General features: G+C 36.9%; 2 protein-coding genes across 3 annotated transcripts; both read right to left on the bottom strand.

Moving 5' to 3' along the window:
* LOC18606390 (probable LRR receptor-like serine/threonine-protein kinase At1g12460) lies at window positions 846-4,805 on the bottom strand. Of its 2 annotated transcripts, XM_018117901.1 has the most exons (3): window positions 3,878-4,805; window positions 2,673-3,779; window positions 846-2,583 (listed from the first exon to the last, which is right to left on the bottom strand). In XM_018117901.1, exons 1-3 carry the CDS (start codon window positions 3,886-3,888, stop codon window positions 1,104-1,106), a joined length of 2,598 nt encoding a protein of 865 aa, XP_017973390.1. In that variant the 5' UTR covers window positions 3,889-4,805; the 3' UTR covers window positions 846-1,103. The 2 variants fall into 2 exon arrangements, with proteins under 2 accessions (XP_017973390.1, XP_017973389.1); XM_018117900.1 differs by having other exon boundaries at window positions 2,673-4,805.
* Window positions 8,637-11,968, bottom strand: LOC18606389 (transmembrane protein 64). Its single transcript, XM_018118425.1, has 4 exons — window positions 11,450-11,968; window positions 9,991-10,227; window positions 9,641-9,858; window positions 8,637-9,259 (listed from the first exon to the last, which is right to left on the bottom strand). The coding sequence occupies exons 1-4, from the start codon at window positions 11,744-11,746 to the stop codon at window positions 9,079-9,081; spliced, it is 933 nt and encodes a 310-aa protein (XP_017973914.1). The 5' UTR covers window positions 11,747-11,968; the 3' UTR covers window positions 8,637-9,078.

Raw genomic sequence — 14,898 nt, 5'->3', positions numbered from 1 at the left:
CCTGGTTCAAGAACCAATCAATGCCATTAAGACCTTAATTTTCATATGTAGGGATCGGTGCAAATCACAAGCTATTGCATAGGGTTAAACTGTTTTAGGGATCTGTACGCACAAAAAGCTTGGAAATCTGATTGTCTCATGTTGAGCAATTGGATCAGAAGCTTGATTAGTATAAAGATACTGGATCTTGTGAAACTGAATAAAATAGAAAAGGTGTGTTGAATTTGGTGCATCAGTGTGTTTCTGTATCATTGATGGAGAGAGAGAGAGGGACGGAGGGAGGGCAGGTATTTAAAGTTTTTCAAGTAAATTTTGAAGGAGACGGTCAAAAATACATGCCATTGTCACAAATTAAGGACCAAAACCTGAAGAACAGTAAAGTTGACAGACAGACGCAAATGTCGAAATGCAAATTGCAGTTAAAGACACCCTAAAAAGGGCAAAATTCGAAGGTCCATCCGCCCTTGTATCAAAAGAACCAAAAACAAATGAAAAAAGTTACCACCTCAAGGCTCAAGCAACGTTTTCTTTCAACAAATGAGTATGGAGACCATGCCAAGTTTTCAAAGGCTTGGCAAACTCAATAAAGAACAGCACTGTTAAAGAGTTCTGAGAACTTTATATCGACATGTTGTATCAATTCAGCGGCTTTTTGAGCAAAATTTGCAGTATTGTTGAATGAACAATGCTTTAAGAGGCTTTACAGTATTGGTAAAAGAAATTGTCTGCATGCTCCTGCTGCCATTGCTGTTTAACCTAAATGGGAAGGCTTGCTAGAGGTTTGGTCAGCAATTGTTTGAATTTCTTGAACGTACTCGCCCAGTCCAAAGAAGTGAGCAGATGGATACATGTAAATGAATACTTTTTATTGCACAAAATTACAAATATAGGAACAAATCAATGATGGTAATCGCAAAATGAATACAAAAGAATGATCTTTTTGTTTTTCTGGTCTATTCTTTTTTACCCTAATCAGCAACTCTGCTTCCTTTGAACAATTAATCACATCCCCTTCCAGCTAGACTACCATTTCTTTGAACTTTGCTCCAAAAATATATCTTGACTCTCTACATGGTCCAGCAAACCCATTGCAACTTTTATCACTATGATTCCATACCAGTTCTGATGGACTCCAGAACTTGAACAACCTCAGCCATGCTGGGTCTCCTTGAAGGAATCTCTGATGTACAGATCAACCCCAGCTTCATAACCTGTATTAATTCATTTTCTGCGAAACCATGCAATCTTCTATCAAAGCAATCTGAAGCAGAGCCCCTCTCCAACAATCCTCTAACATATTCACACAAAATCACCACCTCATTCAGTGTTGGACTCTCTACTGGTTTCCTCCCAGTTACCAGTTCTAAAAGAATTACTCCAAAGCTGTACACATCACATTTCTCACTAAGTCTCAAACTTTGAGCCAACTCTGGTGCAACATATCCAACTGCATTATGGAATTTAGTTAAACCATAGTTATCCAAAATCGGAAGCAGTTTTCCCAATCCATAATCAGATAATTTGGCCTCGTACTTCTCATCTAAGAGTATGTTAGTCGATTTGATGTTGAGATGGAGAATTGGAGGTCTACAATCATGGTGAAGGTAAGAAAGTGCTCTTGCAGTTCCAAGGGCAATATGAAACCTTCTAGACCAATTTAGTTCAGTATTACCAACACCTGTACTAGTACCAGGGTAATTTAGTCCATGAAGGTTATCATAGAGATTTCCACTTGGAATAAATTCAGACAGAATCAACTGCATTGTTGAGGACCAGTAGTAACCTTGAAAAGCAACCAAATTGGGATGATGGAGGTTACCTAGGCGTCCAATTTCTTGCTCAAATTCATCTTGGTTTCTAATTCTACCTAGAGTCTCAAGCTTCTTTACTGCAATGGAGATGCCACCTTCAAAGCTAGTTCTGTAGACTGTTCCAATCGACCCACCACCTATTAGACACTCCTTGTCAAGCAAAGCTTTGGTGCCAGCTTCCCAATCTTCATATTTAGAAGGCAAACTTTTGCTAAAGAGGACCAACTTCCCAATTATAAGATTTGAATCTGATGAACCTGGTGGTGTGCTCTCAACAACCACTGTCACTTCCTCCTTTTTACTGCTGCGTGCCCTGATGTTCATGATGGTTACCACACAAACCCCTGTAAGGATCACAGCTGCAGCAACAATTGCAACAATTGCAGAAACACTAAGGACCTTCGTTTTACCAGATGTGGAGGGCGTGCCACTTCCTGAACAGGATGTCAAGGGGGAACCACAGAGCCCAGGATTGTTAGAAAATGCTGATGCACCAAAGGACTGGATGGTTTGAACATTAGGAATGATACCAGAGAGATTGTTGTAGGAAAGATTAAAATGTGTTAACATATTCAAATTCCCAAGTGAAGGGGGGATTGACCCAGAAAGTAAATTCTGTGAGAGATCAAGAAATTGGATTTTCGACAAGTTCCCCAGACTAGAGGGGATACTTCCATTAAGCTGGTTGTGATGCAAGTCAAGGATTTCCAGGTTTGACATGTTGTAAAGGGTATCAGGAATTTGTCCCTCCAGAGTATTTCCAGAAACATCCCTGCAGCAACACAATTGAAGTTTCTTAGAATTCATTCAAAGCAATGGTGATGCAAATCTATAATAAATCGAGATAGTGTTTATACTCACAGTTCACGAAGAAACCTGCAATTGCTTATCTCATCAGGAATTCCACCGGAAAGGTCGAGATTGTGCAAATCCAAGACCTGTAGCAACTCAATGCTCCCAAATCCAGTGGGGATTGTCCCACTCAGTGAATTATTAGCCAAACTAATTGCCAAAATCCTACCCAAATCCCCAATATTAACTGGTATGGTCCCATTAAGCCTGTTGAACCCCAAGTCTAATACTTTGAGGCTTTTACAGTTTGAAATGCTTGTTGGGATCTCCCCCTCCAAACTATTCCATGAAGCATCAATAAATTCCATTGACTGACTACAGGTTCCAATCTCAGGAATCTCACCAAAAAACCCGTTATGTGAGACATTGAAATAAGAAGTATTCTTAAATTCAAGAACCCCTAGTGGTGCCAACCCTGTGAATAAATTTCTGCTAAGATCCAAATACAGCAAGCTTTGGCATCTTGACATCTCTTCGAGCACAGTACCACTTAATGCATTGCTACCAACAGATACATACCTCAATACTGAGATTTCGCAAATTCGAGAAGGTAATTCACCAGTAAGATTATTGAACGAGAAATCAAACCCTTCAAGCTTACTACAATTCACAATGGACTCCGGAATGGAACCCGAAAGACTGTTATGGGAAAAAGAAACATACTTTGTTTTGTAACAATTCCTAAACAAAGCAAATGGAATCTCTCCAGTATAACCATTGTTAGAAAAATCAAGAAATCTAATGTTAGGTAAATCACCAATGAAATCTGGTATGGAACCAGATAATGCATTTGAACTCACATTGATCTTCCATAATGTTTGTAACAGCGAATATTCTTGCGGGATATTGCCTGAAAACCTGTTGCCAAACAATGTCAAGACTCTGAGAAAGCTTAAACCTGACAAGGCAGCTGGCAGTTGTCCACTGAGGCTAGTGTTCCACAAAACAATCTTGTCCACAAATCCCTCTGGATTACAGAACACACCACTGAAATCTACACAAGGGTTACCACTTGAGACCCAGGAAGCCAAGCTTTTGTAAGGATCAACAGTGATGTTCCCTTTAAATTGGAGCAAGATTTCCTTTTCAGTTGCTGCTAGAGAAATGGTGAGGATTCTGATTCCAAAAGAAGCAAGAATCAGGAAGAGCAAAGCATGGGAAACAATAAATTGATGGATCCTTCTCATGCTCGAAACACAGAAAATTGAGTCTACCCGTTTGGCATTATTGAATCAGATTCAAAGAAGATCTGCTCCTCTTCTTCCAATTGCAAAGCTCGTTGTTTGCACTCGTAAAAATCTTGAGTACCAAAGACAAAACATCACGATCATGGCAGAACAGCAACATTTTTCACTTCCTTTCTCTCACAAACACTCAACAAGCTCTCAAATTTTACATACATTTGCTCATAAAAAACAACAAAGCTACCCCCTTTTAACACACTCTCCCCTCAATGAACCAAAGACTCGGAAGTCAGAACCAAAGATCTCACCTTTTTCTTCTTTCTGGGTTTGAGCTAAAATTCTCTTCCAGGTCTAGACAAAAGAAAGAGAGTTGAAAAAGGGCTAGCAGCAAAGCATGGGAGAAAAATGCAATGAAAATGGAGACAAGTGAGAACAAATATGGAGAAGGTGCCTTTGCTGGAAAGGAAAACAGGTGAGCCAATTTAATAACGATATGCAAATATTTATATCTATACGGTTGCCACCAACAGAAGCTGAACCACGTGCATGTGCATTTCTTTCTACCTCGAGGCTCTGCTCTTTTCATTACAACTATCTCTCTCTTCTCTCCCCTCCCATTTTTCTTTTGTTTTAAGCGTTAAACTCTGATATAAAGAAAAAGAAGAGAACTTGAAAACTCCCCCACTGTAGTCTTGGTTCACTCACCACCATGTAAGGGTAGGGCCTTGGCTTTGTCTGTGAACTACAAGCATTTATTCTCTCTCACCAACCCATGCTACCCATACTTTTCATCACCACCAAATTATTGGCACAGAGATAACAGAAGAATAAAATATATTCATAAAAGCAAAAAAAAAAAAAATTTCAAGTAAACCCAAAAGAGAAGCAACAGAAAGGAAGACGAGGGGAAGTCTAAAAGTAGGAGAAATGGTGGGTTTTTTGGGCTTGGCTCTTTGGATTTATTTTTGGTCTTTTGTTGACTGAGTTGTGCTTTTCTCCCCCTTTTATTGCATTGAAGTTTCTTTGTATCCGTTCTGATTGAGACCTTAGGAGGACGCTCGTTTTGATTTCTTTTCTATTAAGTTGGATGGGGTGTCATATTTATTTCCATTTCCTTTTCTTTTTTTCTTTATTAAGCAGAAATTATAGAAGGAAAAATTAAATGTGTTTACACTGTATTTCCAGCTGGACAATGGGAATCTTCTCCTGTCTCCATGTTCCACCCCTGAAAGCTTCAGCAACCCTTCTCAGATCTTGCCATGTGTCTCCCTGGGCTTCTGCAAAATCCCTTTGGTTTTCCTTAATTTTTAACAGTTTAACGTTAATGGGTTTTTATAGTTTAATAAACTAGAGGCTTTTGTCCTGTTGCATTTGACTGAGTAGAAAGGTATTGGTTAGAAAATGAGAAGAATCAGTCAAAGGTGAAGAAAAGTACAGAAAGAGAAGCTAGAAACTAAAGTCTCTCAACACTATTTATTAACCGTTGATATGAATACATCGGGCTGATTAGGTTAACGTATCTGGAGGACTTACTAGAATGGACCTTAGCAACATTCTGAAACTGGAAGGGTCCATCAGAATTTTAAGAGAAATAAAAAAGAGAAAAACTGGGTGGGTTACTCCCTTTGGTTTAGCTTTGCCTTGTGATATATGGCATTTTTCTTTTGGGAGGGTCCCCCACAATGGTGTATCACAGCCTTTTGATATATCTTTTTCATGCCCATGTGGCCATATCAACATCATTCAACACTTTAAGCATATGCCCCAATGGAATGCCAGCAGCCCAGCACCATACTCCCCTCATTCTCCTTCGTTCACTCATTCATTGCCCTGGTAGTTGTTTGTAGGTAGAGATGTCAATTCTTTACCCCCCACCCCCTCTCTCTTCTTTTCTAGAATCATTTTGTCCTTCAAAACCTTCTAAGAATCAGCCCAAAAATCATAATCTTTCAATTTCAATCCTACTTGTCATATATATATATATATATATATTAATTAGATTAAACACGAAAAATTTTAATTTTAATTTTTAAATAGAGAAATAATACACCAATTAGTGAGTCAAATATTCAAATACTACTTGTAATACATAAATTGAATAAATCTCTCGATAATATTCATTTTCAATTTTTTTTATAATCTCATAAGAGCAAAGCATGTACTATTTTGGTCCTAGTGCACATATGATCTAGAATTGATAATTTGGTATCTATCTTTCTTGAACAAAGACAATAACTTAGGAACAAGTTTAAAAACTTAAAATGTTATTAATGCTTTCAACGGGTATTTATTAACCTTGATGTTTAAAGAGGATGCTTTAACACAAAGGCTTCTTTGAATGCAGATTCTTAGTTTCTGTACACAACCCCACCAACTAGGCATTAATAGTTTAATTTAACACCAACCCAGAGCCTCAAACGAGCTGATAGAATGACCGACTACCGATTTCATGAGTGCTGAACAGACAAACAGCCTTTTTCTCAATCCCTATATTCCTTTCGGTTTTACAGTACAATCCCAAGCAGGGATGGTTGAAGGGACAAAAAATTGAAGATAATATAAAGTAATTTAGATGAAAAAAAATTTATATAAAAATTATTTAAAGAATCAATTTTAATAATTTTCTTTAAAGTATTAACTAGTATAATCATAAATAATTTAATAATGATAATAATATCAATTTTTAGATAAACGTAACAACAATTAAACAAAAATTAACAAATATAATAACAAAAATATTAATGAAAAGCAATCTCTTAAAAAATATTAAGAATTATCAATAAATAATTCAATAAAAGTAATTCCTTAAAATTGATTAAAAAAATTAAATATAATATTAATAAACAATTAAATGAAGAAGTAATCTCGAATAAAAAACTTAATTGTTCACAAGAATCAAAGCAAATAAAAAAACATAAATAATTTGTAAAAAGGTAATTAAACAATCCCTAAATAAATAAATAATAACTAACCTTACGTCCTTAATCAAATCCTTATTTTATTGCTTTCAACAAAAAATGTCTAAGATAGTAAATCTTAAATCAAAATCACAAAGTATAAATTATTAAATAAAGAAAAATTTAAAGTTGAAAATATTAAAAGTAAAATAAGTAAATAAATCAAATTTATCAATTATCATGGCATAAAAATTGAGTTACTAAATAGAAGTTTTCTACCTAGAGAATATTGGAAGTAAATAAAAATAAAAAAGAAGATTTTTTTTTGTTTTTATAGTATTTGGTAAAAAGAAAAGAGAACAAAAGGAGTGATAGTGAGATTTTAAAAAAGTAAGGTATGAGAATAATTTTATTACAATAGGTTTTATTTTAATCGTATTAAAACTAATATTGACTAATTGTTGCGAAGCATCTCACTAAATAAAAGATTATTGTAGAAACAAAATTTTAAAATTATAAAAAAAATCAAACTATGTTAAAAAAAATTTAAAATTTTTATAGCGGTGAAATTAATAAATTTTTAAAAAATAAAGATAAATTTTAAAATTTTTGCAATTGTTAGGGGCGGGGGCACCCACTAGCCCCCTTCCCCTCCGCCTCTGATCCCAAGTATAATGTGCGACATATTGACAAGGGTCGACTTGCAAAATTTGAGGTGAGCTCCATATTATTATTATACTTTTGAATGTATTTAGATGAAGCAGAAATGTTTTTATCCATGTTCTGCTGTAGGCAACACAATAATGGTTAGATTTCTAAAGTTACAAGTAACAAAATCATCATAATCATAGTGTTGAAAAGATTTCCCATCTTCCAAATGAGCAACATAATAATGCGTATCACAAAGACACTGATATTCCCAAAGCCAAAAACCAAAAAAGGGTTTGAACATTAAGGATTATGACTGTGTAAGTGATAGAATTGAGAGAATTCACTTTAGTTCTTTGGAGCAAAGAAACAAACTCCACCCGTTATCAGGTTTGTATGTTTCTTAGATAACGTAAAATATGGGCTATGCTATGTCACGGGGAATTCCTTGCTGTAGTGTAGTACATTGGTGAGGCGATTTTACCACTTCCATTTGAAGTTTTTTTTTTTTTTTTTTTTTCTGGGTATTATTTTGTTTAATGTTTTCTCTAATCATCATTATTTAGGATCTGTTAAAGTGCTTGGTAAATTTCACTGGCTATACATGGTATGCCAGCAAAGATGGCGGAAGATGTACTGAGAAACAGACTACAAACATCTGCCACAAATTGCACTATATGCACTCTCTGAAGGCAATTATGCCGACAAAATCTTTTCTGGTCTTTGTAATTGTTTCTTGCTTTATGATAGCAAGGCTTCACTGAAAGATTTGAGTACTTAGTGGAGGCCAAGTGCTTGAACTTTAGTTTGTACAAAAGTAAAAGAGGAGAGATGCTTAGGGCACTGCAGCTCTCAAAACTTCAGTCCCATGAACTTTCTGGAGAAGAATTTGAAAGAAAAAGGGCCAGTGGCTCACATTCCTAGTTCAACAGAGGCAGAGTTGAGTTTGAAGATATCAGGTCATATTATTGAGATCTTGAAGGTTTAGCAGACATGTGAGAACATCATTGTTCCACCTTAGATACTTTGACAAAGATTGAAGGTTAAGCAAACAGGCGAGAGCATCATTGTCCCACCATTTCAGGTTGAAACAGGATTGCTAAACCAGAGAATGCGCCTCCGCTTTGATATATGAACATTTCTTTATTTGGACAAGGGCTAGCACCCAAGGTTAAAAAATAGAAAAGGAAGAAAGAAGGACCATGTTCATGTGGAGTTCAATACAATAATAGAGGCTAATGAACTGTTGAACACCAACGACTGCACCTCGCTGTCATAAAAGCAAGGATTCTGCAGATTATCATATACAGCAAGTCAACAACAAAATGGCACTGATTTATGTACATAATGTCAAGAATTTTGCCTTGGTCCACTTTAACTTTCATAAGACAGATGTTTCATTCATATACAAATCTCAATTATGAGAGAGAAAGAGGGAGCAAAGAATAAAATTCTTTAAATAAAAGGAAGAAGAAAGAAACTGCCTTTGTGTATGATGTTAGATTTTTGTCTTTTAACTCCCGTGTCACTCCTTCACAATGTTTCATAGGACCATGTTGTGTCACATTCACTTCAATGGATGAAGTTGTTCAATAAATAAAACCTCATCCAGCCGTACACTGTATCTCAACATGAGATAGGCACCTAAATTGGTTACAGACGGTTTCTCTCTAAATTGGTTACAGCTTACTGCAATGGTAATTCTTCTTCTTTCTGCCATATTTTTAGCTGCCTTTTTGCATAAACTGTGAAAACAATTGTTGTCACCACTGTTACAAGGAAACCGCCAACATTTAACAAAATCTGTGGAGCTGATAGTGCATGTCTGTCATGAGAAGCATCTGCCAAAGTCTGTATGAGGATCCCACTGTGATAAACAATATGTTCTTAAGTTTAAGGAGGTATAGAAGTTGTATTCATTAACTAAGCATGTGTGCCACCATGCAACATCTACGATAGCAAGCATACACATACGCATCGATAGCAAAACAACCTAAAATTAGGAATTTGTAACTACCCAAAAATACAGCTCATACACTTTGTGTGCATTATTGTTTGGGTTCATATACATCTGATTGACTCAACTTGTATGCACATATATGTCAGGCACTATAAGGAGCATTTAAGAGACATAGACATGTGCACATGCACATTGGTCGCAATGATTAGAGATCATAAGAAAAATGTTTATGCAAAATGTGTAGACACAAGCTCAAAATTAAATAAGAGAGAGAGAGAGAGATCTTACGTATATATTGCAACAAAAATTTCTGGCACCATTCCTACCAAAGATCCCAAGATGTAAGGACCATACTTAACATTTGTTGCTACTGCACAGTAATTATATATGATATATGGAAATGGAGAGATCCTGATTAATGTTACAGCTTTAAACTGATGAAACCAATTTCCTTCACCAGCTGCTCTCAGAATGGCAGCTTTCTTAGGATATTTTTCTAACCAGCCCTGCATAAAAACAAAAAATGTTGAATATTATCGCAAAACACAGTAATATACCAACATGCCTACGCACATATGGACAGAGTCAGGAAGGGAGAATAAAGGGTGAACACTAAAATCTTGGGATAAGAAACGCACTTGAATTCTGTGAAGGAAAAGAGAGCCAATAAAGTATGGAAGTGATACACCCACAGCGGCTGCAGATATGATTAGTAGAAATCCAAAACCATAACCAAATGTCATCCCTGCAACCCACATAGAAGGTGTGGATGGCAGAAGTACTGTGGGGAATAATGCCACAGAAGCAAAGACTAGAACTGCCAGCATCGGAGTACTAAAGGTTGCCATCTCCCAATTTATTATAGGCATTAGCTCCTGCAATCATCATGCCAGTTAGAAAGCGCAAAAATACCCTGCAAGAGATAAATGAACAAACTCCAGTAATCTCTGGAAGGAAATCATGATTTTAAACTTAAGTTTGCATGAGGATCATGGAAAAGAAATATAAAATATCACTACCATCAACAATTTTGGGTAAACACCACACCTCAAAAAAGAATCAAACCTAATGGACCATTAGATACATTTCATACCTTGGTTGGAAGAATAGAGATGCCCCGTTGGTGGTTAGACAAGTTAGACACATATCCCAGGAAGTAAAAATGAACATTTATCATGGTAAAGATTACTTGCCCAACAGTGCCAGTTTTGGACTACAAACATAAACTACATATCAATTATTCTCAAAGCATAGACTATCCCCATTTAAATTATCACTGGGGTGCATGTTGACATTTTAAAGCTAAAGAAGAAAATGAACATACAAAGTATTTTCTTGTGGCAAGGATGACTGTTGGGACGAAATATATATAGACATAGAATCAAAAGATAATACAGCTCTTTGTCAGCAAGCAGTGGAAGATATAACATGAAAAATTCAGAGATAATAACAGAAGCTGGATCAAGAACATGCTGTTGAGAAAAGAGTTCCCTCCTTATAATCATCACGTAGACTGATGATTTTTCTAACCCAAAAGATAAAAGCAAGATCATCCAACCTTGACAATCCACACATTCTGACTAAAGAGAGTGCTTAGTCAACAATAACATCAACTGCACCAATGGAGAAGGTTTCAGTCCATTTTAGGAACAAACCAGCAATGACCTCCTAAACTTATTATATTGGACCATATGCAGAGATCACAGAACAATATCATAACCAACAAATGTACAAGAACCACTAACCCCATACCATTCCTTTAAAGTCAAAGACATTGCAATCAGCAAATTGAACAAGGCGCAAAACAACAAGTTGGGAAAAGGGAAAGAAACTCATCCTTCAATTGACAGTTTAAAACCACGAGATCAGTAAAACCCACGGAAGAAAATCCAAAATTCAACAAAAAAAAACCTATTTTTATCCTTTTGAGAGAAAAAAATAAAAGAAACCGCAAATAAACATAATTCAATATTAAAATCTACATAGATCAGAAGAAACTCCAAATTAATAATGAAAAAACATAACTAATTAAACAAGGCAATGTAAATTGTAAGCATTAAAAAAATCCAAATCAAATCGAGGTGGAAAATAACCGACCTTATCCATGAAAAATGGGCCAACCCATTTGAGGAAAACAGCAGCCAATAACCCTAAAAAGGCAATTAAAATTCCCAACTTCATCCAGTACCAAATAGACCTTCTCCATCGAGAAGGAAGAGGAGGCTCACTTAACAACATATTTCTCTCTTCTGCTTCACATTCTTCTAATAATCTCTGTCTCAAATTTACCATTTTGCTATTAACACCATCATCATCATCACCCCCAATTCTTAGCTTCAGCTCTGGCACCACCTCTCCTCCCTTATCAGGTTTATCATCATCATAGAAAGTCATTGAATTTCAGAACAAGAACCCTAATTTCCTTTTCGCTTCCTGAGAAAATCAGAGAAGGAAAATGTGTGAGGGGAGGTGGTGAACACGTGACGAGAAGGTGAAGAAGAAGACTGGTAGATGAAGGCAAAGAAGAGAATCAATTTAGCAAAGCAGGCAAACCTAAAAGCAAAAACGTTTGATTTTTGGTTTTTGATTAAAACCCATATTTATTTTATTTCTCATTTGTCAATTTGGGAATTTCTGCTACCGTTGCAAGTAATGTAATTTACGATCCGCCATTGCAAGAAACGGTGTCGTTTAAGGGTTTTAAAGGACACGTGGCGAAATGGGTATTGCTTGGAGTGACAGGTTTGATACAGGTAAGCACACTGGGGACTGAGTTTTCAGCGAGTTGAGACTTGGAGATGTCGACACGGAGTTGACTCGCTCCCGTTTTCCTTTCCTTTAAAATGTGGATAAATGCTAGACACCAAAAATAATTGGAGGAAAAAGGGACATGATCTGACGGTGAGATGGTGGTGTGCTAGATTTTGAGGACAGTGCAATCAGAATTGGACGCGTGTGACAGAACATGCTGGCTGCCACAATCGGGAGAGGTAGAACGCGCGCTGTGTTCTGCTATCCTTTTCCTTGACGTTTACATATTTTTGTTTATGGAAGTATAGTCAAGTAGGCGCCATGGTTACAGCTCCAAGCACAGGAATCAAAGCTGGAATGTTTTGGCAAGAATATACTCCAAACCAAATATATTAAAGCTGTAGGTGTGCCTTCGAAGCTTAAAATATGTACCAATCAATCAAGTTTATCAGATTAAGTAACATAACCCTCAAACTCAAAGTAACAAGTTAAGAATAATCCTTACATTGTTTATATATATAAACAATTGTAAACTTCACATTGTAGCAGGATGTCTAATTTAGATTTAGATTTTAACCTGTTTTAAGCTTGTCAAGTGAAAATTTATAGGAAGTAATGATCAGGTTTTATTTTTGTACTGTCATCATTGGACTTATGCGCTCAAAGTCAATGATGTTTTGAGCAAAAAATAATACTAATATAATAATAGAGGAAGAGTAGCTAATAATGTGCACTGCATGGTCTTCTCATCATGTATGTAGTGATAGAAGAATAATTCAACTCAATTATGAGCTAAAAGATGAATCCCCAACCAAAAGATAAAGGGGAAAGAGAATCGATAATTTTAAACAAACTCCAGCCCATCATCATGTTATCCCAACCAGTGTTGTTAGCATATTTTATTTTAAGCCCCAGCTAATCTATCTTAAGATATTAGCAAAGTTAATGTCACTTAAATTGATGGTTTTTGTCTAAACTGTGGTGCAGCCGTGTGTTTCCCACTGCCAACAAGTTTATCCGGACCCAATGGGAATACAAGGCATATAGTCACGTGAATGTGTCTATAAATTTGGATCCATTTAACCCAACCCATATACTCAACAGTCACATGAATTCTCTTTGCTAGTGCACTCTTGCATCTGGAGTATTTGGTGAATACAGTCTCTACTAATAATTTGAAGGTCTCTTTTGGCAACTACTGGAGAAAAGCATTTCTGAGGATGTCAAGAGATGAAGATTTGTAATCTGTAAAAAATTTTGTTGATTTTCCAAAGTAAGCAGACAAATTCTTGCAAGTTGAAAGGGACTTCTTGATGTTCATACAGATACTGTTGATGAGGGTTTAGATGGTGGTTTTGCGATGTAGCTGGTGAATGCCTGTTACTCTAGAATGTGCTTGTTCCAGAAATGCAGCTAGTTTGAAAGCTGTTCATGCTATTCCTGGAAGAATTAAGCTGTTGCCTGTTGGCTCTGTTTGTTTTTACTCCTCCCTGGGAACCAAGTTTTTTGGAGAGTGCTTTGGGAAGGTTTATCTGTTGTGATTTTCTCTTGATCGTCTTGAAAGGAAAATTTATAAATCTTTTTCTTATTGTATTCTCATAATAATGGTACGAAAAGTGAAAACTATGGATTCAACTTCAATCAATCCCTTCAATGCATATATACCAATAAGTAAACATACCAAAAGGTACAGAGATCATATTCTTGTTTGCTTAAGATGATTCTTCGCTTATGATTGAATCATTTGTACTCTGTAGACAAAGTACAATCGGAATTTAGCATAGTTTGAGAGCTTGGCTTCAAAACAAGCTATTGCACTGAGCCTCCTAAAAGAGGCAAGAGGTTAGGGGCAATAAAAAAAAACCCACTTGGAAACCGGGTCATGTCTGGGCAAAGTCCTTTTAGATCTAATCAGTTTCTTTCCAGTAAGTTTAAGCCCTTCAATTATCTTGGCCTGCTACAAAGCCCTAATGCCAAACTTTGCAGGCTTTCGAGTCAATTCAAAGTGAGGGGGATCTCACCGAACTTTGCAAAAGTTCAAATGTAGTTGATGAAGTTGAATTCCTTCTATCAGAAATATGAATATCTGATAAAGGAAAATGAGAAAAGAAGAACATCAAAATTTAGATATTCACTGCTATGTAAATCAAACCTCAAAAAAGGAATTAACAAGTTGGTTAAACCAAACTTAATATGAAACAAATTATCATCATAATCCAAAGTACTTGTTGCCATATTTAACAATGCAATGTTCCTGGAACTGGTGGGAGTGAGGCACACGATTGACGTCCGCATATACCCCAGGCGCTCACTTAGGCTTTGTGACACAGCGTGCGTGTCCAACCCGACCATCATTGAGCTAGCTCGACAGTAATGGGGTTTCCTGGCACACAACACACCCCGAGGCTATGATGGGTGCTTAGCTCGCCAAGGAACCGAGGGAGTGGGCTGCGATGGGTGCATCGCTCGCCAAGCAGCCCTGTGAGTTCGTGGGCTAACCAGGCTTGCTCGCCACACTGACATGCTAAGCCCAATATCACGTAGGCCATGGGCGGATCCTTCGAGCATTGGCGATGTGCACGCCCCATTGTGCCGCATAGGCAGCGTGTGATATTCTTGTGCATTAGCAGGCCGCGACATTCGAGGCCACACGCATGTGCAGCACATGCCACGCATCCCAACCGCTCGAGATACTTGACACCCATTATCTGGGCACTGTGCTGAAAACCTCATAGAGAGGAAAGTGCGTCCAGGGCGTGCGCACGCTATGTGTGCCTTGTGCCCCACACACCCTA

Source organism: Theobroma cacao, chromosome 3, assembly GCF_000208745.1.
Source record: "Theobroma cacao cultivar B97-61/B2 chromosome 3, Criollo_cocoa_genome_V2, whole genome shotgun sequence".
Lineage (NCBI taxonomy): Eukaryota > Viridiplantae > Streptophyta > Magnoliopsida > Malvales > Malvaceae > Theobroma > Theobroma cacao.
Note: the sequence above shows the minus strand (reverse complement) of the source record. Positions and strands in the feature narration are given on the sequence as shown.